The sequence below is a fragment of the Mustelus asterias genome, chromosome 1 (assembly GCF_964213995.1).
Source record: "Mustelus asterias chromosome 1, sMusAst1.hap1.1, whole genome shotgun sequence".
In the NCBI taxonomy this organism is placed as follows: Eukaryota; Metazoa; Chordata; class Chondrichthyes; order Carcharhiniformes; family Triakidae; genus Mustelus; species Mustelus asterias.
In genome coordinates this window covers 4903559-4930862 of record NC_135801.1, presented here as the reverse complement: position 1 = coordinate 4930862, position 27304 = coordinate 4903559, and the positions used below count along the sequence as shown (strand labels likewise).

The window sequence follows — 27304 nt, the reverse complement described above, 5'->3', positions numbered from 1 at the left end:
TCCGTCGGGAAAAAGATACAAAAGTCTGAGGTCACGTAACAACTGACTCAAGAACAGCTTCTTCCCTTTTCACTGTTAAAACGTGACAATAATAAATCAAACCATTTCTCATATCAGTACCACCATCCCAGGAAAAAGTCTGGTAAACCTTCTCTGCACTCCCTCTAGAATGTCCTTTCTCAGATGAGGAGACAAACTGCACACACTGTTCCAGGTGTGACCTCACTAAGACCCTGTATAATTGCAGCAAGACATCCCTGCTCCTATATTTGAATCCTCTCACTTCCTCAAAGAACTCAATCAAGTTTGTGAAACACAACCTCCCCATCACAAAACTATGTTGCCTATCGCTAATAAGCCTATTCTCTTCCAGATGTGAGTACATCCTGTCCCTAAGAATCTTCGCCAATAATTTCTCCACCACTCATGTAAGGCTCACAAGCCTGTAATTTCCTGGATTGTCTCTTTTGCCCTTCTTAAACAGAGGAGCAATGTTAGCTACTCTCCAATCCTTGGGTACCTCGTCCGTGGTTAAAGAGGATACAAAGATTTTGGCCAAGGTCTCCGCAGTTTCTTCCCTCGCCTCTCTCAGTATTCTGAGATAGACCCGATCTGGCTCTGGGGACTTGTCCACCTTAATGTTTTTCAAAACCTCCAATACCTCTTCCCTCTTTATCTCAACATGTCCTAGAACATCAAGATCCTTCTTTCTACACTCACCATCCACCACATCCTTCTCCTTCGTGAATACTGATGCAAAGTATTCGTTAAGGACCTCACCCACCTCATCTGGCTCCACACACAAATTCCCACCACTGCCCTGGAGTGGACCTACCCCTGTCCTTAGCTACCCTCTTCCTCCTTATAAAGCCATAAAAAGTTAAATATTGCCATAATACAAAGTAACAAGAAAGCATTTTTTCTTTTTTTCACAAATTAGTTTTAATGCGGAGGAGGGTCCAGAACTGAAGTTGAAACAGATTGAAGAGGTTAAAAATACAGCTTAAACCGTTAATGATGTTAACCAATGACAATTAAAGTCTATTAAACAAGATGAAATGCTGACAAAATTAAAGCTATTTTTAAAGCAGTTTTCAAAACTCTTCCTTTCCATAAGACTCCACTGGACGGGTAAGGCACTGGTTTGCAGAGATGGACTTCAAAATAAGAGGACACTTCGAATGCTTTTTTTTAATAAAAAAAAGAGAAGATAAAATTAGCCATCACAAATAAACAAAGTTTAATCTCAGGTTTAAAGTTGCATTAACTTTCATCTCCCCTCTCTTCCCAACCCACTCCCCCACACACTCCTCACTCCCAAATAATCCAATTGGGTGGATTAAGCAATTGGATAAATATTTGAAAGAGAAAAGAAATGCAGGGGTACAGAGAAAGAACACGAGTGTGAAACTTAACTGGACTGGTCTTCAAAAGAGTCAGCTCAGACTAAATGGGCGGTCTTGTGTTGAACTATTCTATGGTGTCAACCAACATTTCCCCCCCATGTACTGGTCTTCCTCTGATGCCTGCTTTACCAAGAGGATTCGAGTATAGGGATAGGGATGTTTTACTGCAATTGTACAGGGTGCTGGTGAGGCCACACCTGGAGTATTGTGTGCCATTTTGGTGTCCTTTTCTGAGGAAGGATGTCCTTGCTATAGAGAGAGTGCAGTGAAGGTTTACCAGGCTGATTCCTGGAGTGGCGGGACTGTCATATGAGAGAAACTAAGTTGGTTCGGATTGTATTCATTGGAATTTAGAAGAGTGAGAGGGGATCTCATAGAAACTTCTAAAATTCTAACAGGGTTGGACAAGGAGAGATTCAGAAAGAATGTTCCCGATGGTGGCCCCCAGAACGAGGGGTTATAGTTTGAGGATAAGGGATAAACCTTTTAGAACTGAGGTGAGGAGAAATTTCTTCACCCAGAGGGTGGCGAATGTGTGGAATTCACTCCCACAGAAAGTAGTTGAGGTCAAAACATTGTGAGATTTCAATTGTGGGACTAAAGGGAAATGGGGGGGGAAGATCAGGATATTGAATTTGATGATCAGCCATGATCAAAATGACTGGTGGAGCAGGTTCAAAGGGCTGAATGGCCTACTCCTGCTTCCAGTTTCTGAGTTCCTATGTTATCCCATGCCGAAATTGCAGAGTTCTAAAATGGTGATGGGGAAGCTGGAGGAAAGTTAGCTTTCTGGAAAACAGAGAGAAATCCAAGGTAGGCACACATAGCGAACAAGAGAGAAATGTGTCTTCCCATCCTATCAATCAGTACTTGGGGGGCGGGGGGGGGGGGAGATAGGCTTCACCTCTCATGATAAAATAAGAGAAAATTACTGCAGATGCTGGAATCTGAAACAAAAACAGAAAATGCTGGAAAATCTCAGCAGGTCCGACAGCATCTGTAGAGAAAGCACAGAGCCAAAGTTGAGAGTCTGGATGACCCTTCATCGGAGCTGAAGGCAAAGAAATTAGGATGAGATTTCTACTGTTAGGGTGAGAGGTAGGGGGTAGTAGTTGATAAAGGCGTCATAGACAAAAAGACAAAGGGAATGTAAATGGTGATGACCATGGCCAGGTAGGGTGTTAATAGCGGCCATTAGGACATCGGAATATGTAGATGGAGAACAAAGGTAAGCAGAGTGTCAAAAGACAACCTGAGACACGTAATAGATGACCCTAGTTTTGGGGTGGGGGGAAGAGGAGATAAGATGGAAAGTGAGATTTTTTCAAAAAATGGAAGAAATGAAAATTTTAAAATTATATATATGTAATAATAATAAAAATAAATAAGATGAAATGAAATGAAATAAAATAAATGGAGATGGAGCAAAGAGTTCAATGTTCACTCCGGAAGGCTGTAAAATGCCTAATTACTTTGATAAAATAAAACAAACTTAGCTACCTCTTGCCCTTGCGCAACAGGTCAAAACTCTCATTGATCTGGTCAAATTGCAGGGTTTGGGTCACAAACTCATCCACCTTTATTTTCTTAGCCATGTATTCTTTCACAAGCTTGGGTACACTCTCAACACTCTTCCATCCTGTACGGTACAAAAGTGAAAATATGATCAACACAACCTGAACTGCAAGTGATCTGGAATGCACTGCTCAAAAGGCAGTGCCAAAAGGGAATTGTACAAATACCTCACAAAGAAAAACGCCGCAAGGCTAGAGGGAAAGTGGAGCTAATTGGATAGCTCTGTCAGAGAGCTAGCTCAGACATGAAGGGGCCAAATGGTCTCCTGTGCTGAATTGTCATTGCACAACTTCAACAAGAGTATTTTTCGCTTCTCCCAAGACAGTGTTGGTCATAACATTTCAATGGTAACTACACAAGCTTTTAAAGTTTATTTATTAGTGTCACAAGTAGGCACACATTCACACTGCAATGAAGCCACTGTGAAAATCCCCTAGTCACCACATTCTGGCGCCTGTTCGGGTACACTGAGGGAGAATTTAGCACGGTCAATGCACCCTAACCAGCACGTCTTTGGACTGTGGGAGGAAACCCACGCAGACAAAGGGAGAACGTGCAAACTTTCTATAGACAGTTACCCAAGCTAGGAATCGAACCCGGGTCCCTGGCGCTGTGAGGAAGCAGTGCTAACCACTTCCACCGTATGAAAAGTAATTGATAGCCACAAGTAAAACATAAAGAATGATTCGCTGGCTAGGGCAGCATTTATTGCCCTCGAGAAGGTGGTGGTGAGCTGCCTTCTTGAGCCACTGCAGTCCATGTGGTGCAGGTACATCCACAGGGCTGTTAGGGAGGGAGTTCCAGGCTTTTGACCCAGCGACAAGTGAAGGAACAGCCGATATATTTCCAAGCCAGGATGGTGAGTGGCTCGAAGGGGAACCTTCAAGTGGTGGTGTTCCCATGTGTCTGCTGCCCTTGCCCTTCTAGGCAGTAGAGGTCACGGGTTAGGTGGGGCTGTCAAAGGAGTGAGTTACTACAGTGCATCTTATAAATGGTACACACAGCTGCCACTGTGCGTCGGTGGTGGAGGGAGTGAGTGTTTAAGGTGGTGGATGGGGTGTGGGTCAAACGGGCTGCTTCGTCACCCAGCCTCCCATCCATTGACTCTGTCTACACTTCCCGCTGCATTGGCAAAGCAGCCAGTATAATTAAGGGCCCCACACACCCCGGACATTCTCTCTTCCACCTTCTTCCGTCGGGGAAAAAGATACAAAATTCTGAGGTCACATACCAACCGACTCAAGAACAGCTTCTTCCCTGCTGCTGTCAGACTTCTGAATGGACTTACTTTGCATTAAGTTGATCTTTCTCTGCACCCTAGCTATGACTGTAACACTACATTCTGCACTCTCTCGTTTCCTTCTCTATGAACGGTATGTTTTGTCTGTATAGCGCGCAGGAAACAATACTTTGTTACTTTGTGACAATAATAAATCAAATCAAGTTTATTCTACTCTCGTGTACATATACTTCCTGACACAAGGGAAATTACTGCAATTTTAAAAATGATTTAATTCAAAGTTATTCTATATTCTTGAATGACTAAAATAAAAGCAAAATCCAGCTACTTATAGCTAACAGATGTGATGACACACAAGTACCGGTTTTACCTCCAAATGCAGTTCCTTTCCAAGTGCGGCCTGTTACCAGCTGGAAGGGCCGTGTTGAAATTTCGTGTCCAGAGGGTGCCACCCCTATAATCACACTGGTTCCCCAACCCTTGTGACAAGCTTCAAGGGCAGCTCTCTGCAAGTAGTTTGGTGTGGATCGGGTGGGGGGGGGGGGGGGGGGGGGGGAGAGAAATACCAACAGGTTTTAGGTCAAAAATCTCCAGGTGTTTACAGCAACAACTTGCATTTATATAGCATCTTCTTAATGCAGCAAAACACTACAGGAGCAATTATCGAACAAACTCAGACCCCCACGCTGTTAGGGCAGGTGTCCAAAAGTATGGTTTAAGAGGTAGTTTTAAAGGAGCGGCTTAAAGGCCGAGAGGGGACTTGGGGGAATTTCAGTCTTTAGATCTCAGGCAGCTGGAGGCACGGCCACCAATGGTGAAGAGGTTGTGCTAGAATTGGCACAGCACAGGTTGTCACAAGGCTGGAAGAAGTTACAGAAATGGGGACGGATTGACGACAAGATTGAGAATTCTTTTAAATCAAAGCATGAGAGACAGAAGCAAGAGTATTGGCGTCCAAAGGCAGGGCATGGAAACGCAATTTGCTCCCCATTTGAGTCATACATTCTGAACTTCGTTTTATACATTCTTGGACCTTAACACTGGAATTCCTGGCACGAGCCTCTCCTCATACAGTTTTTTAAAAATTTATTTATTAGTGTCACAAGTTGGCTTACATTAACATTGCAATGAAGTTACTGTGAAAATCCCCTAGTTGCCACACTCCAGCACCTGTTTGGGTGCACTGAGGGAGAATTTAGCATGGCCAGTGCACCTAACCAGCACATCTTTCGGACTTGGGAGGAAACCCATACAGATACGGGGGAGAACATGCAGACTCTGCACAGACAGTGACCCAAGCCGGGAATCGAACCCGGATCCTTGGTGCTGAGAGGCAGCAGTGCTAACCACTGTGCCACCGCCCTCCTCCTTGTTCTAAAGTCACTCCATGGCCTCACCCCTCCCCATCTCAGTGCTCCACTTATTCTGGCATCTTGCGTCACACCGATTTTAATTGCTCCATCACTGGTGGCCATGCCTTCAGCCGCCTGGACCCCAGGATTAGGGATTCCACTCCTTGAATCTCTCCATCATTAAGAAACCATTTATAACTTGCAGCAATTTATTGGTCACCAAACTCAATATCACTTTACATGATTCAGTGTCAAATCTTATTTGATAATTGTTCCTGTGGAGAACTTGGGAATGTTTTATTATAGTACAGGAGTTAACTGAATTTAAACTGTAACCATTTATGAGCATATGTAGATTTTAAAAGCTGACAGTAAGCCACACCGATCAGCTTCTCAGCCTGACCTGCTTGGCACTGGATATATTTTTCTTAAAAAAAGAGAAAATATTTTCAACAACCCAATGAAGCTGGAAGAAAATGTTGAAACTGAGATTGATAGACTTTTGATAGGCAAGGGGTTAAGGATTATGGAACCTAGGTGGATAAGTGGAGTTGGGATGCATATCTAACAGGATTAGACAGGGTGATTTCAGAAAGAATGTTCCCGATGGTGGGGGAAGTCCAGAACTAGGGGTCACCGTTTGAGGATAAGGGGTAAACCTTTTAGGACTGAGGTGAGGAGAAATTTCTTCACCCAGAGGGTGGGGAATGTGTGGAATTCACCACCACAGAAAGTAGCTGAGGCCAAAACATTGTGTGATTTCAGGAAGAAATTAGATATAGCTCTTGGGGCTAAAGGGAAATGGGGAATGGCGAGGGGAAGAGGCTGATCAGGATATTGATTTTGATGATTAACCATGATTGTAATGAAAGGCAGAGCAGGTTCAAAGGGCCGAATGGCCTCCTCCTTTACTACAGAAATAAGCTGCTTGGCTCACTGCATCTGTGTTGACTTCCTGAATAAGTGTTTCACTTCCTCGTGCATGACGTTATTTAAAATGAAATTAGGACATCGTTGCACATGCATGCACAATACCAGCCTGCCTTTATCATTCACTGTTAATGCAATAGGGAGTACTGGAAGAATTCATCTCTCACCATGGTAGTGACGTTACCAATACACTCAAAGGAATAGTCCACGCCACCATCAGTCAATCCGACTAAAACCTCTTGAATGGGCTTTTCATAATCCTTGGGGTTGATGCATTCGGTAGCACCAAACTCTTTAGCCTTTGTGAATTTATCTTTATTGATGTCGACCCCAATGATCCGAGTGGCACCGGCAACTTTACATCCCATGATGGTCGCCAGTCCCACTCCTCCCAGTCCAAACACGGCACAGGTAGAGCCAGGTCCAACCTAGAGTTCAGAGAGTGAAACAAAGAAAGCCGGCTGGTTAGACGGGGGAATTGAGCCCCCTTTCTCCTCCCTGCCCAGAAAGTTTTCTGAAACAAAGAGCTGTATTCCCTTCAACTCATCACTCCATTCCATTTTGTCAAACAGGGCAAGGGCAATAATCCACAGAATTGAAATTCCCAAAGCAGGTGACACTGAGGTTTTAAAGTTTTTTTTAAAGCTTATTTATTAGTGTCACAAGTAGGCTTGCATTAACACTGTAATGAAGTTACTGTAAAAATCCCCCAGTTGCCACACGCCGGCGCCTGTTCGGGTGCACTGAGGGAGAATTTAGCACGGCCAATGCACCTAACCAGCACGTCTTTCGGACTGTGGAAGGAAACCGGAGCACCCGGAGGAAACCCACGCAGACAAGGGGAGAACGTGCAGACTCCGCACAGACAGTGACCCAAGCAAGGAATCGAACCCTGGTCCCTGGCGCTGTGAGACAGCAGTGCTAACCACCCGAGGTGCTGAACTTCTGAACACAACCCAGTTAGTTGTGACGTTTGCCATTAGGTGCAATACTTGATGAACACTAATTGTTTACCTGGACGGTTCCTCTTGTGGGCGAGGTCAGGACTAGGGGGCAAAATTAGGGGTCACCCTTTTAGGACAGAGATGAGGAGAACTTTTCTCTCTGAGGGTTGTGCAACTTGGGAACTCTGTTCTTTCCTCCTCTCTCCACCTTCAGAGACAAAGAACAGTACAGCACAGGAACGGGTCCCTTCAGCACACCAAGCCTGCGCCGACACATAACACCTTTCTAAACTAAAGACCGTTTGCCTCTATGTCCATATCACTCTGTTCCCTGCCTATTCATGTATCTGCCAAGAAAAGGTCCTGAATATTTTTAAGGCAAAAGGTAGATAGATTCTTGTTAGGCGAGCAAAGGTTATTGGTAGATGGGAATGTGGAACTTGAAACACAAAGAGATCAGCCTTGATCTTTCCGAATGCTGGAGCAGGCTTGAGGGGCCAAATGGCCTACTTCTGCTCCTGGTTCATATGTTCGTATGGATTTAACCAATTGGGAGTTTTCATCACTTTTGCTCACTACCAGAGTCCTAGTTACGCAGTCCCTGTCACTTCAAACTGTCCACTTCTCAGGCAATAACACTAACCCAAATTCCATTCATCAATTATCGATTTGGTTATTGTTAATTGCAAAGTCATTGTTTTCAATGTCTCAGTTGTGCTGGAAATGTTGGGCAGATGTTCACACCTAGTTACGGTGGTTCACACCTAGTTACGGTGTGCCTCTTAAGTAAATGAGGTTTGATTTAAATTTATTGTCACACGGACTAACAGTGAAAAGTATTGTTTCTTGCACGATATACAAAGCATACCGTTCATAGAGAAGGAAAGGAGAGTGTGCAGAATGTAGTGTTACAGTCATAGCTAAGCTAGGGTGTAGGGAATGATCAACTTAATGCAAGGTAAGTCCATTCAAAAGTCTGAAAGCAGCAGGGAAGAAGCTGTTCTTGAGTCGGTTGGTACGTGACCTCAGACTTTTGTAGCTTTTTCTCGAAGGAAGAAGGTGGAAGAGAGAATGTCTGGGGTGCATGGGGTCCTTAATTATGCTGGCTGCTTTGCCGAGGCAGCAGGAAGTGTAGACAGAGTCAGTGGATGGGAGGCTGGTTTGCATGATGCATTGGGCTACATTCACGACCTTTTATAGTTTCTTGCGGTCTTGGGCAGAGCAGGAGCCATACCAAGCTGTGATACAACCAGAAAGAATGCTTTCTATGGTGCATCTGTAAAAGTTGGTGAGAGTCGTAGCTGACATGCCAAATTTCCGCAGCCTTCTGAGAAAGTAGAGGCGTTGATGGGCTTTCTTAACTATAGTGTCGGCATGGGGGGACCAGGACAGGTTGTTGGTGATCTGGACACCTAAAAACTTGAAGTTCTCGACACCCTTTCTACTTCGTCCCCGTTGACGCAGACAGGGGCATGTTCTCCTTTACGCTTCCTGAAGTCGATGACAATCTCCTTCGTTTTGTTGACATTGAGAGAGAGATTATTGTTGCCGCACCAGTTCACCAGATTCTCTATCTCTGTCTCGTCATTGTTTGAGATCCGACCCACTATGGTGGTGGCATCAGCAAACTTGAAAATCGAATTGGAGGGGAATTTGGCCACATCATAGTATATAAGGAGTATAGTCGGGGGCTGAGAACACAGCCTTGTGGGACACCGGTGTTGAGGATGATCGTGGAGGAGGTGTTGTTGCCGATCCTTACTGATTGTGGTCTGAGAGTTAGGAAGTTCAGAATCCAGTTGCAGAGGTGACAATACCCCAACCAATGAAAGAAAGACTTGTATTTATATAGTGCCTTTCACGATTTCAGGATGTCCCAGAGTGCTTTACAGCCAATACTTTGAACACAGGAAATACAACGGCCAATTTACACATAGGAATTCCCACAAATAGCATTGTGATTGATAATGACCAGATGTTTTTGTTGAATTGTTGTTGGGAGGAGGATTAATAATAGTAATGACACTGGGGGACCTTCTCCCGTTCTTCAAAAGAGTGCTACCCGAGAGGGCAAGCCAGGCCTCAGTTTAAGGTCTCACCTGAAAAGCTGTACCTTAAACAATGCAGCACTCTCTCAGTAGGCGCATGAGGGAATATCTGCCTTGTCTTTATGGTTAGATCTCTGCAGTAGGACTTGAACAGCAGATCTGCTGACTCTGGAGGTGAAAGCGCTACCCACTGAGACAGGGCCCACTTTCCAGAGACTGAAATCTAATCTTGTACAAAGTCTAATCATAAATAGGCTGGGAAAGGAAGATGAATTAAACTATTTTCAGTACTCCAGTCTCTGACGTTAATTAACCTGCAGTTTTATCAACCAAATCTGTACTTTGAATTGGGATTGGAGTAGAATTACGCAAGTTTTTTTGGACTTTAGACCTCAATTCATGCGTATGAAATCTGAAAACAAGCCAATCTCATTATCTGGTGGCAGATCTTTTATTGTAGCTTGTGGAAAGGAGTACTGGGTAAACTTAATGCTCTCACATAAAAGAAAACAACTGCATTTATATTGCGCCTTTCATGATGTGAGGCTGTCCCCAAGCATTTTTACAGCTCGTCGCAAACTTTCAAAGTGTTTTCACTGTTGAAATGTATGAAATGTAGCAGCTAATTTGCACATAGCAAGCTCACACACATGATAATCTGGTTCAGTGATTGGTCGAGTGATAAATATTGGCCAGATCACTGGAAATAACTCCTTGCTCCTCAAAGTGTTGCCATGGGATCAGTTACATCCATCCGGGCAGGGAGATAGGGGCCTGCTTCAGTTCAACATCTTGTCTAAAAGACAGCATCTCCAACAGGGCAGCACTCCCTCAGTAAAGTTTATTTATTAGTGTCACAAATAGGCTTACATTGACACTGCAATGAAGTTACTGTGAGAATCCCCTAGTCGCCACACTCCGGCGCCTGTTCAGGTACACTGAGGGAGAATTTAGCACGGCCAATGCACCCTAACCAGCACGTCTTTCAGACTGTGGGAGGAAACCGGAGCACCCGGAGGAAACCCACGCAGACACGGGGAGAATACGCAGACTCCACACAGACAGTGACCCAAACCAGGAATTGAACCCGGGTCCCTGGCGCTATGAAGCAGCCATGCTAACCACTTGACAAGAACGTCAATAATAAATGCAGGAGAAACCCCTTCACTGAGAGAGTGAATGGTGAGGATGTGGAATTTGTTACTATAAAGAGAAGGGGGGCAAATAGCACAGACCCTTTTAAAGGGGAAAACCAGATAAACAGGAGGGTGAAAGGGTTAGGAGATCGTGCTGATAGGGTGGAAGAAAGCTCACATGAAGCAATCGGGCCAAATGGCCTCATTCTGTGTAATGCTATATGTTTGTACTGACACCTCTGCTTGGAAGAGGACCTTTGTATTCCCGCTGTTAAGTGCTTTAGGGATGTCCTCAAAGCATCCCTGATGAGGTCAAACTTACCCGTTGACTCACAGGAGACCCTGGCACGCGACCATCCAAAATGGAGAAGTTTCATTCAGGAAGGCACCAAACACATCGTGAGCCTTTGTCAGAAATGTGCAGAGGTGGAATCGAGGTGTCGGAGGTAGTGCACAAACTTCCAAAGGACCCAAGTACCCAATCCATTGAAGAACCACCTGCCCCAGATGTGGCAGAGTCTGTAGATCACACACTGGACTTGCCAGCCATCTCAGAACCTATCGTACCAGTGTGGAATCACATCATCCTCAATCCCTAGGGACTGCCCAAGAAGGAGACCTACACTGGTTCAGAAACATAACAAATGGACATTGTCACAGTGTTAAATAACATTACCTTGGCCGTATTGACAGCTGCACCATAGCCAGTGGAAATACCACAGCCCAGGAGGCAAACTTTATCCAGCGGGGCGGCATCATCGATTTTAGCCAGTGAGATGTCGGCAACAACCGTGTATTCAGAGAAGGTGCTGGTCCCCATGTAGTGGTAGAGCTGATGGCCTTTACAGGTGAATCTGCTGGTCTTATCAGGCATTAGGCCCTGGCCTTGGGTTACCCTGAGAAAATACAGACAGATAGTAATCCCAGCTGCCACCTTGGAGAGTTGAACAAATATATCGCTTATACAATCGTCAAAGCACCAGGAAGTAAAACATGCATTTGTGAAAAATTGCGGCTGACTACAAATGCAAGAATAGAAAGAAAAAAAGTTTAAAGTTTATTTATTAGTCACAAGTAGACTTACATTAACACTGCAATGAAGTTACTGTGAAAATCCCCTAGTCGCCACATTTTGGCGCCTGTTCGGGTACACTGAGGAAAATTTAGCACAGCCAATGCACCTAACCAGCACATTTTTGGTGTGTGGGAGGAAACCCACGCAGACACGGGGAGAACGTGCCGACTCTGCACAGACAGTGACCCTAGCCGGGAACTGAACCCAGGCCCCTGGTGCTGTGAGACAGCAGTGCTAACCACTGTGCTGCCGAATAGCTTGCCATTCCGGAGAAATGGGGAGTTAACTTAAGTGGGGTTGTCTTGTAGGCCAGATCAACTTGTATGGTAGGCTTTTAAGGAGAAGTTAGACAAGTACAGGAGGGGAAAAGGAATAGAAGGATTCATTGATGAGGTGGTTGAACTAACAAAACTAGAGGCGGCACATAATGCAGCATATAATGTTGTAATACCGGCGTTGGACTGGGGTGGGCACCGTAAGAAGTCTCACAACACCAGAGTCCAACAGGTTTATTTGGAATCACGAGCTTTTGGAGCGCTGCTCCTTCGTCAGGTGACTGGAGAGTTGGGTTCACAAACAAGGCATATATAGACAAAGAAACAATTGCAAGATAATGGTTGGAATGCGAGTCTTTACAGGTAGTCAAGTCTTTACAGGTACAGACAGCGAGTGGCGAGAGGGATAATCACAGGTTAAAGAGGTGTGAACTGTCTCAAGCCACATGCGGCATACACATTGGAACAGACTGCTTGGGCCAAATGGCTTGTTTCTGTGCTGTAATTTCTGTGATTTTCTAAATAAAGCCTGTTCTACAGAAGTGAGGATGAAGATACCCAGAAATGTGTCAATATTTACAGGGTGTTGCCCTGAGCACAATGTGCCAATATTCAATAGCTAACCCTTCCACAGTAACATTTGAAAAGCACTTAATTAAATCAAGACAACACAAAGGCATTTTATTCTTGCAAGTGGAAACAGTGAAGAGCAAGAACACGCTACCTGATCTTCTGGCAGAGGTTGGTGTTGGGATTCAGGCAAAATTTGCACTCCCCGCATTGTGGAATGTATAGTGGAACCACTTGATCCCCTAGTAACCAAGAAAACATTGATTTAGACAAAGCTGACACACAGTTCCACAAACGGGGATTCCAATTTTTCTGTATCCCCCATCATGTCCCAGGAGCGTAAACAATTCAGGGACGAAGTAGAAAGGGTCGAGAGCTTCAAGTTTGTGTCCAGATCTTAGAATCTTAGAAACCCTACAGCGCAGAAAGAGGCCATTCGGCCCATCGAGTCTGCCCCGACCACACTCCCACCCAGGCCCTACCCCCATATACCTACATATTTACCCACTAGTCCCTCTAACCTACGCATCCCAGGACACTAAGGGCAATTTGTTTAGCTTGGCCAATCAACCTAACCTGCACATCTTTGGACTGTGGGAGGAAACCGGAGCACCCGGAGGAAACCCACGCAGACACGAGGAGAATGTGCAAACTCCACACAGACAGTGACCCAAGCCGGGAATCGAACCCGGGTCCCTGGAGCTGTGAAGCAGCAGTGCTAACCACTGTGCTACCGTGCCGCCCCAACAACAGATCACCAACAACCTGTCCTGGTCCCCCCATGCCGACACTTTATAGTTAAGAAAACCCACCAACGCCTCTACTTTCTCAGGAGACAAAGAAAATTTGGCACATCAGCTACGACTCTCACCAACTTTTACAGATGCACCATAGAAAGCATTCTTTCTGCTGGTATCACAGCTTGGTATGGCTCCTGCTCTGTCCAAGACCACAAGGAGCTACAAAAGGTCGTGAATGTAGCCCAGTCCATTACGCAAACCAGTCTCCCATCCACTGACTCTGTCTACACTTCGCGCTGCCTCGGCAAAGCAGCCAGCATAATTAAGGACCCCACACACCCCAGACATTCTCTCTTCCACCTTCTTCCGTCAGGAAAAAGATACAAATGTCTGAGGTCACGTACCAACTGACTCAAGAACAGCTTCTTCCCTGCTGCCATCAGACTTTTGAATGGACCTACCTCGCATTAAGTTGATCTTTATAGCTATGACTGTAACACTACATTTTGCACTCTCTCCTTTCCTTCTCTATGAATGGTATGTCTTGTCTGTATAGCGCGCAAGAAACAATACTTTTCACTGTATGTTAATACATGTGACAATAATAAATCAAATCAAATATAGGACACAAGTAGATCATCTCCTTGAGCCTGTTCCATCATTCAGTTACGTCATGGCTGATCTGCATCTTAATTCCATCTACCCGCCTTGATTCCCTAAGATTTCATATCCTTAAACAAAATTTTCAACTGACTTGGTGGCACAGTGGTTAGCACTGCTGCCTCACAGCGCCAAGGACCCGGGTTCGATTCCCAGCTTGGGTCACTGTCTGTGTGAAGTTTGCACGTTCTCCCCGTGTCTGCGTGGGTTTCCTCCGGTTTCCTCCCACATTCTGAAAGACGTGCTGGTTAGGTACATTGACCCGAACAGGCGCTGGAGTGTGGTGACTAGGGGAATTTCACAGTAAGTTCATTGCAGCGTTAATGTAAGCCTTACTTGTGACTAATAAACTTTAACCAACTGCATCCAAACCTCCTGGAAAGCTACAGAGATCAAACTCCCCACCCCTAGACCAACCCTGGCGTGCCCCATCTCTTGCAAGGGTTGTCAGATTCTCAGTGTACAGCTGGCTGCCATACGAGATTGATCCAGAGAAAGGGATTGCAGTTATACGGTGAGACTGAGTGTCTGGGATTGTTCCCCAGAGCAGAGAAGGATAAAGGGGAAAACTGATAAGAGTTCAAAATTATTGATGAAGTAAGCAGTTTTAAGCAGTAATTTTCTACTTGCAGGACGGTCAGTTAACAGTGGACAACAGATTTATAGACATTTGCCAAAATAATCAGAGGGCGAGATAAGGAGAGATTTTAAAATATTTTTACGCAGCAAGTTGTGTTGCTCTGGAGCGTACCACCTGAAAGGGCAGTGGGAGCAGATTCCATAATAACTTTCAAATAGGAATTGGATAAGTACTTGAAAACAAAGGAGTGAAACTGATTAGGTCGCTCTTTCAAAGAGCTAACAGAGACACAAAGGACTAAATCGCACCATTTGGTGTGTAAGATTCAAAGGGCAGCACGGTGGCACAGTGCTTATCACAAAATAATTGTTTTATTGATATTACAGCACAGCAGATTTATAGATAGAAAATCTATAAGTCAGGGCGGCACAGTGGTTAGCACTGCTGCCTCACAGCGCCAGGGACCTAGGTTCAATTCCAGCCTTGGGTCACTGTCTGTGTGCACTTTCTCCCCAGTGTCTGCGTGGGTTTCCTCCGGATGCTCTGGTTTCCTCCCACAGTCCAAAGATGTGCGGGTTAGGTGGATTGGCCATGCTAAATTGACTCTTAGTGTCCCAAGATGTGTAGGGGGAATAGTAGGGTAAATATGTGGGGTTACAGGGATAGGGCTTGGGCAAGATGCTCTATCGGAGAGTTGGTGCAGACTTGATGGGCCATATGAACTCTTTCTGCACTGTAAGGATTCTACGAGATTCACCTTCCTGTTGATATTTGGATCTGAGATAAAGCAGGGCTGGGCTATAAGACCATAAGACATAGGCGCAGAATTAGGCCACTCGGCCCATTGAGTCTGCTCCCCCATTCAATCATGGCTGATATTTTTCTCATCCCCATTCTCCTGCCTTTTTCCCATAACCCCTGATCCCCTTACTAATCAAGAACTTATCTATCTCTGTCTTAAAGACACTCAATGACCTGGCCTCCACAGCCCTCTGTGGCAAAGAGTTCCACAGATTCACCATCCTCTGGCTGAAGAAATTCCTCCTCATCTCAGTTTTAAAGGAGCGTCCCTTTAGCCTGAGGTTGTGCCCTCTCGTTCTAGTTTTTCCTACTAGTGGAAACATCCTCTCCACATCCACTCTATCCAGGCCTCGCAGTATCCTGTAAGTTTCAATAAGATTCCCCCCTCATCCTTCTAAACTCCAACGAGTACAGACCCAGAGTCCTCAACCGTTCCTCATACGACAAGCTCGTCATTCCAGGGATCATTCTTGTGAACCTCCTCTGGATCCTTTCCAAAGCCAGCACACCTTTCCTTAGATATGGGGCCCAAAACTGCTCACAGTACTCCAAATGGGGTCTGACCAGAGCCTTATACAGCCTCAAGAGGGCTGTGGGTGGAGGGGGAAATTTCCTCTGTTCAATACAGGGGGCAAAATTTCAATGACTGCTGCAACTTTGCTTTACCTGCTTTGACATTGGTCACGCCATCTCCAACACTTTCCACAATGCCAGCTCCTTCATGTCCAAGGATAACAGGAAACACGCCCTCGGAGTCTGAACCACTCAGGGTGTAGGCATCAGTGTGGCACACAGCAGTGGCGATAATCTGATGGGCAAACAGACAAAAAAAAAATTAACCTTTCACGTGCACTCATTTTACCAGCAAATCTGAGACAACTTTAGCAATTTGCATCCTCATACAGACACATGCAACTCTGATCAGAACATCACTATTAATGTCACACAGCTGTCATTGCATGAAAGCAGAGGATACTGATTCCCTTAATAGCTGGAAATGGGACTTAATAACAAAAGCTTAAAAAGTTAATCAAAGAGTTTGAAATTAAGTGTACAATGGTTACATTTCACTTCCTACCTTAATTCGAACTTCATGGGCTTTTGGAGGAGCAACTTCCACATCCTCAATGCAAAGAGGTTTTCCTGCCTCCCAGGCGACAGCAGCTTTACACTTGATAACCTGTTGAACAGAAACAGACAATTCACCAGTGACTACTGGAAGCTGAAGGGGAGATAACACCTTCAAACCATGGCCAGACCATTCCGCAGGGGGGGGGGGGGGGGGGGGTGGTGGAAATGTCCTGAAGCAAGGATAGCACAAGCACATCAGCCAGACAGATATGGTATATGTGAGCCAGCCAGATGGAAGGACAGACCGAGCGCCCATGAGAGCCACACAGACAGACCAAGAGCACGTAGGTGTCAGACAGACCGAGAGCCAGACAGACAGACCAAGAACGAGAGAGGAAGAGAGGCTGAGAACTTATGGTACGGTTCCCTTGTAAAACAACTCTGCTTTTCCCTATTAGGAATACCATTTGTCAGATGAGACAGAATGTTCACAGGTACAATAAACCTTCTCCCAGTGACTCTCACTGATTCCTGATGCAACACACACTAGTTCACAGCTTTCATCTGAGTTTTTTTTTTGGGGGGGGGGGGGGCACTTTGCTATGCAGAAACTTGCGACCAACTCAGCTCCCATATCTGCTTCATAACTAACCCATCAACTGTGAAGAGCTTTGGGGGACATTTTGAGGAGGTGCAAGGTGCTATACAAATGCAAGTTCTTTCTGCAGCGTTGTCCCGTACTGAAGATGCGGCACAATTAGCAAAACATATGAGGGGCTGGGGGGGGGGGGGGGCAAACCTGGAAATTGTTCCAAGCACATTCTATTATTTTTCCTCAACTGCTAAAATTAAAATTTGTAAACAAAAGCTCTGCAGAGACCAGTCTAGTAAAATCTCTGGCTTTACCCTTCACGTAAGCCTGAACCCCACAAAGAAAGAGTGCTGCTTTAGTTCAGGCAATAAATAATTCATTGCAAAGCTGTTAAATCCCCACCAAGGGGCAAGAGCTCATTGCCAAAGGCTCTGGAGGCAGCAACCACTGGCAATGTCCACCCCTAATCCCTGACAGCATTCACTCAATGCGCTCCACTGCTACTGGGGTTCACCTCATGGTTCTACAAAGATACAAAGTTACACTTCACACTGTTACATTGCAAACTGTTACACTGTAAATTGTTACACTGTCTGCGCGGCTACATTACAGGGTTACTCTCTCTGTCTCTCTCACACACACAGTGGGGACTTCCTCTCTCCATTACCTTGCCCTCAGTCCCCGCCATCTCCACCCAGACCGTCACCACCACCACCGACTGCGCACGCGGGGAGGGGGGGTTGGAGAGGGGGATTAGCGTCTGTGTTGATTGGTTGGCTCAGATGTCAATCATGCTTCCTCTTCTTCTGATTGGCTTTACAGTGACGTCTGTCTTCAGAGGCGGAGCCCTGCCGGGGGGTGGGGTACACATTTACTCCCCCCCCCCCCCCACGGGGGGCCCGCAGTGAGTGTTGCCAACCCTCCCGGATTGAGCTGACCTGGATCCCCGGATCAGTCCGGGTGCAAACCGCTCACAGCGACTCTGCTTCACCTTTCCTCCCGACACTTCAGTTTTGGGGAGTAATAAAGATATAGAAGGTCCAGGCTGTGTGGGGGTTGAGGCAATGCACAGTAGCTGCTGAGTCAGCATTGCTTCCCACCCTCTCACTGTGGCGCCTCTGTAACGGGAGCAAAGACCTGGATCTTATCTGAAGTCGCAGCTTTCCACAATCCTGCACTCATTACTAACACAAAACTATGCACAGGGACCAGTAATAACATCCACAAGCCAGGCCCTCCTTGGTATCACTGAGGAGCTGACCCCAAATGTGGCTTTTATAAGTTTATTTATTAGTGTCACAAGTAGGTTTACATTAACACTGCAATGAAGTTACTGTGAAAATCCCCTAGTTGCCACACTCCAGCACCTGTTCGGGTCCACTGAGGGAGAATTTAGCATGGCCAATGCACCCTCCACCCACATTGTACCTTTAAGACTTGGTTGGTTGTAGGGATTCGCATTCTAATCAGTATTCTGTAACTTGATTTTGTGTCTCTGTGCCCTGTTTGAGAGCACATTTCCACTCCATCTGACGAAGGAGCAGCACTCCGAAAGCTTATGGTATTTGCTACCAAATAAACCTGTTGGACTTTAACCTGGTGTTGTGAGACTTCTTACAATGCATCCGAACCAGCACATCTTTCAGACTGTGGGAGGAAACCCACGCAGACACAGGCGGAACGTGCAGACTCCACACAGACAGTGACCCAAGCCAGGAATCGAACCCTGGCAGGGCTAACCACTGTGCCACCGTCCCGCCAGCTTTGTTCCTGTAGATTAGACCTTGTGCTTCCCACATAGAGAGGAAGCCAGGAGGAGATTCATACTGACTGATTCACTCAAACTTACTGATGCAAAGTTTTCTGAGAAAGAAAAGATTACATAAGAGAAAATACTGCAGATACTGAAAATCTGACCTGAACTCTTCACCCTCTCCAGGGATACTGCCTGGCCTATTTCATTGCATTTGTGTAGCACCTTTCAGGATCTCAGGCTGACCCTTTACAGTCATTAAAATACTTCTTGAAGTGTTATAATGTACCAATTTGTGCACAGCAAGATTTCACACATAGAAACGTGATAAGTGACCAGAAACATAATTTAGCTGCATTGGTTGATGGTTAAATACTTGCTGGGTCCCTGAAGAGAGCTCATTTACTCTTCTTAGAGATAGAACCATCACAGAATCCCTACAGTGCAGAAGGAGGCCATTTGGTCCATCAAGTCTTCACTAACTCCCACTAACAGTTTTAACAACACCAGGTTTAACAACACCAACTCCCACTGACAGACTACCTTACCCAGGTCCTTTTCCCCACCCCATCCGTGTAACTCCATGCATTTACCATGGCTAATCCACCTAGCCATAAGACCATAAGACATAGGAGCAGAACTAGGCCACTCGGCCCATTGAGTCTGCTCCGCGCATTTGATCATGGCTGATATTTTTCTCATCCCCATTCTCCTGCCTTTTGCCCATAACCCCTGATCCCCTAACCTTATATCATAGAGTCATGGAGGTTTACAGCTTGGAAACAGGCCCTTCGGCCAGAGTCATAGAGGTTTACAGCACGGAAACAGACCCTTCAGCCCAAATGCTGCCCTTCTTTTTAGAGTCTAGAAATCTATCTATTTCCTTGTTAAATATGTTCTGTGGTTTGGCCTCTTGATAGAGAATTCCACAGGTTCAGCACCCTCTGAGTGAAGAAATGTCCCATCTCTGTTCAAAATGGTCTACACAGTAAGAAGTCTCACAACACCAGGTTAAAGTCCAACAGGTTTATTTGGTAGCACAAACCACTAGCTTTCGGAGCGCTGCCCCTTCATCAGGTGAGTGGGAGTTCTGTTCACAAACAGGGCATATAAAGACACAAACTCAATTTACAAAACAATGTTAGAGAAAGTTAGTGAAAGCGAAAGCTAGTGGCTTGTGCTACCGAATAAACCTGTTGGACTTTAACCTGGTGTTGTGAGACTTCTTACTGTGTTTACCCCAGTCCAACGCCGGCATCTCCACATCATCGCTACCAAAATGGTCTACCCAGTATTCTGAGGCTGTGACCCCTTGTTTTAAACTCTCCAGCCAGGGGAAACCACATTCCTGCATCCAATCTGTCCAGCCTTGTCAGAATTTTATGTTTCAACGAGTTCCCCTCTCAATCTTCTAAATTCCACTCCCTCACAGAACAATCCTGCCATCCCAGGAATCTCTTCTGAAATTGACAATATTTTTTTTCAAAGCTGAAAGAGGGCGGTTTATTGCAGCTCAATGTTATAAGATGCTGTCCTTGTCATTGTGAGGTTGGTAACACGTCGAGTGATTTTAATTACCCCCACGCGTTGGATGAGATTAACCCTCTGGATTCTGAATTAAGTTAACCCTGAACCTTTGAGTTTTCTGTAGTGTCTGTGTGTTTGATAGAACTCCCCGTCTATCTGTCCGTGTCTTTGTCCCGTGTTCTGACCAGGTTTAGCAACAGGTGGGAGAGGGAGGAAGGGGGGGGCAAGAGGAAGGGAAGGGAGAGGGGGGGGGAAAAAGTCTGTGTCTTGTTCCTAAGGCATCGGTGTGTGTTTTAACAGCCAGACAAGTTATTCAACATCCCAGGCGCCAAAATTCCTCTCGCACAAGCCTGAAATCGCAGCAGACAGGAGGGAGAAGGACGGCCAGACAACAGACAGAGGACGGGAGGCTCGAGCGAGCTCTGTGGGACAAAGTTAAGGTAAGGAAGGTAAACTGAGTGGAAAAGTCAGTACCAGTGTGGCGATGTCAGTAACACTGCCACAAATCGACAGTAATAAAGTTACTGGAGGTGCCAAAACAGACCCCAAAATTCTTATCTGGAAGACAAGGATATTACTAGATTAATAACCTGTCTGCACACACACTAATATACAGAGGGGAGTGTTTCTTTCTAAAATTAGGATAGGAAATAATACCGCACTCGACAAATACTGACCTTTTTGAATTCTTACAGCCCAGCTAATGCGGTGTGATTCCTATATTTGTAGTTAAGGCGATTTCCCTCCCTCCCCCCGAAACAATATTTTCATTTCGTAATAATCGCTCTTTCTTGATCTGTTTTGTGCGTTGGGGGTTTGTCTCCCCCCCGCCCCGACCTGTACATTTAACCTGCAGTCACCTGCGACTGTCCAGAATGGGGAGAGGTCCTGCTTTGTCGGATTGTCTCATTGCTTTTCCTTTAAGGTTGGCTCCTTTTCTCTCTCTCTCTCTCAATTAAATAGCTGTTTTAAGAAGAGCTTAACACCGGATTCAAACGTTAACTTGATATTCCTGATCCCTGGGTTCCTGTTTCCCCGAATGTTCAGTGCACACAGATCCATCTAACGTCATCCATTGTCCTAAAAGCTGGTGTGCTCCAGTGGGACTGGGCTGGGGTGAGTGTATTTGGGGAAGGGGCATATTGAAGACAGGCCCATAGACAGGGATCAATAAATCTATCAGACAGTTCCAATTACATCATAAACCAGGACATCAAGGCACATACTTGGTGCACCTTCTTCAACATTTTGTTGACAACTCGGACAGTTCCAGTGAGTTTATGCACTTTTTATTCACAAGCATTTATATTTTAATCAATCTCAAAGGGTGCCTTAATTCTCCCAAAGGGCATGTGGTTTGGCCTCCACAGCCTTCTGTGGTAGAGAATTCTGCACCTATCCCTAAAGTGTCCCAGGACCATATCCAAAAAGGGTCGAGAGCTTCAAGTTTTTAGGTGTCCAGATCACCAACAACCTGTCCTGGTCCCCCCATGCCGACACTATAGTTAAGAAAGCCCACCAACGCCTCTACTTTCTCAGAAGACTAAGGAAATTTGGCATGTCAGCTACAATTCTCACCAACGTTTACAGATACACCATAGAAAGCATTCTTTCTGGTTGCATCACAGCTTGGTATGGGTTCCTGCTCTGCCCAAGACTGCAAAGAACTACAAAATGTCGTGAATGTAGCCCAATCCATCACGCAAACCAGCCTCCCATCCATTGACTCTGTCTCCACTTCCCACTGCCTTGGCAAAGCAGCCAGCATAATTAAGGACCCCACGCACCCCGGACATTCTCTCTTCCACCTTCTTCCATCGGGAAAAAGATACAAAAGTCTGAGGTCACGTACCAACCGACTCAAGAACAGTTTCTTCCCTGCTGCTGTAATTCTTTTGAATGGACTTACCTTGCATTAAGTTGATCTTTGTCTACACCCTAGCTATGACTGTAACACTACATTCTGCTCTCTCTCGTTTCCTTCTCTATGAACGGTATGTTTTGTCTGTATAGCGCACAAGAAACAATACTTTTCACTGTATGTTAATACATGTGACAATAATAAATCAAATCAAATTGAAGACATAGGTAGAACCAAAGATGTGCGGATTAGGTTGATTGGCTAGGCTAAATTGACCCTTAGTGTCAGGGGGGATTAGCCGGGTAAATACATGGGATTACGGGAATAGGGCCTGAGTGGGGTGCAAACTCAATGGGCCGAATGGCCTCTTTCTGCACTGTAGGGATTCTATGACTCTATGATTCTAACCAGGAATGATGTTCTGCTAAGGGAATTGGAGGAGTTAGGAATCAAATTAAAACACAGACCATTAAAGTTAATGATCTCTGGATTATTATCTGAGCCAAGTGCCATTTAGCGTTGCATCAAACAGATTTGAGAATTAAATGCTTGATGTGGGAAGGAGGGGTTTTGATTCATGGGGCACTGGTATCAGTACTCAGGAAGGAGTGAGCTATTCCATTGGCATGGTCTCCACTTGAACCAGGCTGGGACCAGTGTTCTGGCCAACTGTATAACGAGGGTGTGGACAGAGATTGAAACTCAGAGAAGTGAGAGAGGGTTTGGGCGAAGGGATATTTCAAAGTCTGAAGAAAAAGGTCAAGGTATCAGAGCTGTACATTGCTCAGGGTGAAGACAAGTAGAGTGGGACAGGAACAGACAGAGAGTTTAACAAAAACGTGCACACACTGGCTAATGAGGAAATTGCAAGGAATAGAAGCAAAAAAATGAAATTGAAGGTTCTTTATCTCAATGCAGGAAGCACCTGCAATAAGACAACTGATTAGTGGCACAAATGGAGATAAATGGCATAGATTTAATCGTCATTATTGAAACATGGTTACAAAGTGATCAAAATTGGGAAATAAATATTCTTGGGTACGCAATATTTCAGAAAGACAGAATGGCAAACACGGGGTTTGGGGGGTGGGGGTGTAACCCTGATAGTAAAGGACAGCATCAGGACATTGTGAGAAAGGACCTGGCCTCTGGAGATCGTGAATATGGGTGGAAATTAGGAATAACATAGCAAGAGTTGGAGAACCCTGGTGGGAGCTGTTCGTAGGCCCCCTAGCAGTAGTTATATCATTAGACAGAGCATCAAACAAGAAATTATTGGAGTCTGTAACAAAGGAAAAGTAATAATTGTGGGGGACTTTAATCTTCAGAAAGACTGGGACAATCAAATTGGCAAAAGTGGTCTAAAATATGAGTTTGTAGGATGTTTTTGTGACAGTTTATTGGAGCAGTGCATAGTGGAATGAGTTAGGGGATAAAGCTATCTTAGATTTGGAATGGTATAATGAGGCAGGGTTAATTAATAATGTCACAGTGAAAGATCCACTGGGAAATAATGATCATAATATTATTCAATAATACCATGTTAAGTTTGTAGGTGATTTCATTTGCAAACAAGAATCTTAAACTTAAACAAAGCCAACTACATAGGTACGAGGAAAGAATTGGCTAAGGTTAATTGGGTAAATAGATAAAATGTATGGAGGTAAATGAACAGTGGCAAACGTTTAACAGAACTATTCACAATCTTCAACACAAATACATTCCAATGAAAAACAAGACCTCAGTGAGAACATACAAAGACAGAGCAGGCCATTCAGCCCCTCGAACCTGCTCCACCATTTAGTAAGATCATGGCTGATCTGTTAGTAACCTCAAATCTGCATCTCGCCCACCCCCCGGATAACCTATCACCCTTTGCTTGCCAAGAATCTATCCACTCTGCCTTAAAAACATTCAAGGAATGTGCTTCCACTGCCTTTTCAGGAAGAGAGTTCCAAAGACTCACGACCCTCTGAAGGTTTTTTGCCTCACCTTATTTTAAGTGGCGATGCATTGCTTTTAAAATGGCTTGTTCTAGATTCTAAATTCTAGCTCTAGATTCTAGAAAGACCCATCTGTGACACTCACTCCAGCAGATTAACATTAGTATTAGATTAAAATAAGAGTTTACAATGTTACAAATACAGGAGCAAGTCTGAGGATTGGGGGTGTTTTAGAAACCAGCAAAAGGCCAACAAAAAGTTGACAAAAAGGGAAAAATAGAGTGCGAGAGTAAATATAAAATAACTTGTAAGAGTTTTCACAGGTACATAAAAAGGAAGAGAGTAGCTAAAATAAATGTTAGTCCCTTAGAAGCAAAATTATCACGGGGATTAAGGAAATGGCAGAGGCATCTATCTTCGCAGTAGAAAACACAAGTTTCACACCAAAACCTCATCCAGCCTCCCATCCATTGACTCTGTCTACACTTCCCGCTGCCTCGGCAAAGCAGCCGGCATAATTAAGGACCCCCACGCGCCCCGGACATTCTCTCTTCCACCTTCTGCCTTCGGGAAAAAGATACAAAAGTCTGAGGTCACGTACCGACCGACTCAAGAACAGCTTCTTCCCTGCTGCCGTCAGACTTTTGAATGGACTTACCTTGCATTAAGTTGATCTTTCTCTGCACTCTAGCTGTGACTGTAACACCACATTCTACACTCTCTCCTTTCCTTCTCTATGAACGGTATGCTTTGGCTGTATAGCGCGCAAGAAACAATACTTTTCACTGTATGTTAATACATGTGACAATAATAAATCAAATCAAATCAAAAGAAATAGACGATAACCTAGGCACTAAAAAGATTGAAGAAATAAAGGACATTAATATCAGCAAAAAAATAGTATTGTCAAAACCTAAGGGACTAAAAGCCAACAAATCCCTAGGACCTGATAGTCTACAAACTAGGGTTCTAAAAGAGATAGCCGCAGAGATAGTGGCCGGAATTTTACCGGAATTGGGGCAGGTGGGGCTCGCAGAACGAAATTCTCCTTTGGCCTTGGGCGGGATTTTACACGCCTTGCCTAAGTGAGGTTGGAAAATTCCGCACAGTGGGCACACTGGCTATGATTTCCAAAATTCCTTAGATTTGGGAACAGTCCCATTAGGTTGGAAATTGGCAATGTTACACCACTTTTCAGGAAAGAAGGGGGAGAGAAAACAATGAATTAATTAGGCGTCAGCTAACCTAACATCAGTTGTTGAGAAAATGCTGGAATCCATTATTAAGGAAGTCTTAACAATGCATTTAATGCAGAGTATGATTAGAGCCTCAGCTATTTACAATCTATATCAATGACTTAGATGAAAAGATGGAGAGCAATGTATCAAAGTTTGCTGATGATACCAAACTAGATAGAAAGGGAAGCTATGGGGAGGGCACAGAGAAGCTGCAGAGAGATATTGACTGGTTAACTGAGTGGCCAACAAGTTGGCAGATGGAGTATAATGTAGGGAAGTATAAAGTTATTCACTTTAGTGGTAAGAATAGCAGAAACCTTTTCAAAAGGCATGAAACTTGTAAATGTTGATGTCCGAAGAGACTTCGGTGTGCGGGTATGAGGAATAGAGAGTTAGTGTAGTGGTGTATCAGCAGTTAGGATAGCAAATGGCATGTTGGCCTTTATTGCAAGGGGATTGGAGTACAAAATTAAAACAGTATTGCTGTGATTGGACAGGGTTTTGGTAAGACCACATTTGGAATACTGTGAGCAGTTTTGGTCTCCATATTTAAGAAAGGATAAGCTCGCATTGGAGGCTTGCGACTTTAGAACTCTCTGCCTCAGAAGGAGGCGGGGTCACTGAATATTTTTAAGGCAGAGGTAGATGGATTCTTGGTGGGCAAGGAAATCTGGAAGGAAATGTGAAAGTCAGCACAAAAAGATCAGCTATGATCTTATTGAATGATGGAGCAGGCTCAAGGAGCCAAATGGCCTACGTCTGATCCTATTTTATATGTTCCTAGATTGTTCCCACTGGTTGGGGAATCCTAAACACAGGGACACAGTCTCAGGATAAGGGACCGATCATTTTGGACTGGGAGGGGGAAATTATTTCACTCAAAGTGTTGTGAATCTTTGGAATTCTCTACCCCAGAGGGTTGTAGATGCTCCATTGTTGAATACCTATAAGGCTGGAATAGACAATTTTTAAATTTCTCAGGGAATTAAGGAATAGAGGGAACAGGTGGGAAAGTGAAACTGAAGACCAAGATCAGCGATGAATGTACTGAATGGTGGAACTGGCTCGACGGGCCATGTGGTCTACTCCTGCTCCCATTTCTTGTGTTCTTGTGGTCCTGCTACGGAATTCAAATAGAGGCCTCAAAATGTACAGTGGAGTCTCACTTCCACAGGTTGTAAATTGTTTTGAGAGTCTTTTAAAATGTAACATCTTCAATTTAATTTTAAATTCTTTTTTTCCTCTCTCTCTTCAATCCAATTTTTTTAAGTTTAAGTTTCTTTATTAGTCACAAGTAAGGCTTACATTAACACTGCAGTGAAGTTACTGTGAAATTCTCCCTAGTCGCCACATTCCGGTGCCTGTTTGGGTTACACTGAGGGAGAATTTAGCACGGCCAATGCACCCTAACCAACATGTCTTCCGGACTGTGGGAGGAAACCGGAGCACCCGGAGGAAATCCTTGCAGACACGGGGAGAACGTGCAGACTCCGCACAGACAGTGACCCAAGCCGGGAATCAAACCCAGGTCCCTGGCGCTGTGAGGCAGCAGCGCTCACCACTGTGCCACCGTGCCGTCCCTTAATTAAACACCTTAATTAAATTGCCCCTTCATGCCGTACACACAAAGGGAACACAAGACTGGACTATACAATCATCCTTCCCCTCTGCTTCTTCTTCTGTATCTTTTCTGATTTCAACTCACTCTCTTTCTCTGAGATTCCATTGTTTTCTTCTCAATCCTAACAATTTAGTTAAGGAGATAGATTGTTGGTCCTGTCATTCATCATGGTCATGATGTGGAGATGCCGGCGTTGGACTGGGGTAAACACAGTAAGAAGTTTAACAACACCAGGTTAAAGTCCAACAGCTTTATTTGGTAGCAAAAGCCACACAAGCTTTAAGCTTGTGTGGCTTTTGCTACCAAATAAACCTGTTGGACTTTAACCTGGTGTTGTTAAACTTCTTACTGTATTCATCATGGTCC

At 44.8% G+C, this 27304-nt stretch overlaps 1 protein-coding gene across 2 annotated transcripts; it reads right to left on the bottom strand.

The window, feature by feature from the left end:
• Positions 1–926: 926 nt before the first annotated feature.
• LOC144489459 (alcohol dehydrogenase class-3) lies at positions 927–18106 on the bottom strand. 2 transcript variants are annotated; one of them, XM_078207354.1, is made up of 9 exons: positions 17663–18106; positions 16411–16512; positions 15999–16140; positions 12706–12793; positions 11308–11527; positions 6671–6931; positions 4592–4727; positions 2907–3045; positions 931–1184 (listed from the first exon to the last, which is right to left on the bottom strand). In XM_078207354.1, the coding sequence occupies exons 1-9, from the start codon at positions 17681–17683 to the stop codon at positions 1160–1162; spliced, it is 1134 nt and encodes a 377-aa protein (XP_078063480.1). In that variant the 5' UTR covers positions 17684–18106; the 3' UTR covers positions 931–1159. The 2 variants fall into 2 exon arrangements, with proteins under 2 accessions (XP_078063546.1, XP_078063480.1); XM_078207420.1 differs by lacking the exon at positions 2907–3045 and having other exon boundaries at positions 927–1184.
• Between the last annotated feature and the right edge of the window lie 9198 nt (positions 18107–27304).

Excerpts from the sequence above, each read along its gene's own strand:
- LOC144489459 (XM_078207354.1), bottom strand. The coding sequence starts at position 17,683 with ATGGCGGGGACTGAGGGCAAG. Across the intron at positions 16,513-17,662 it reads TGGCGGGGACTGAGGGCAAG|GTTATCAAGTGTAAAGCTGC; the intron begins GTAATGGAGAGA and ends TCTGTTCAACAG. Across the intron at positions 6,932-11,307 it reads CAGCTGTCAATACGGCCAAG|GTTGGACCTGGCTCTACCTG; the intron begins GTAATGTTATTT and ends TCTGAACTCTAG.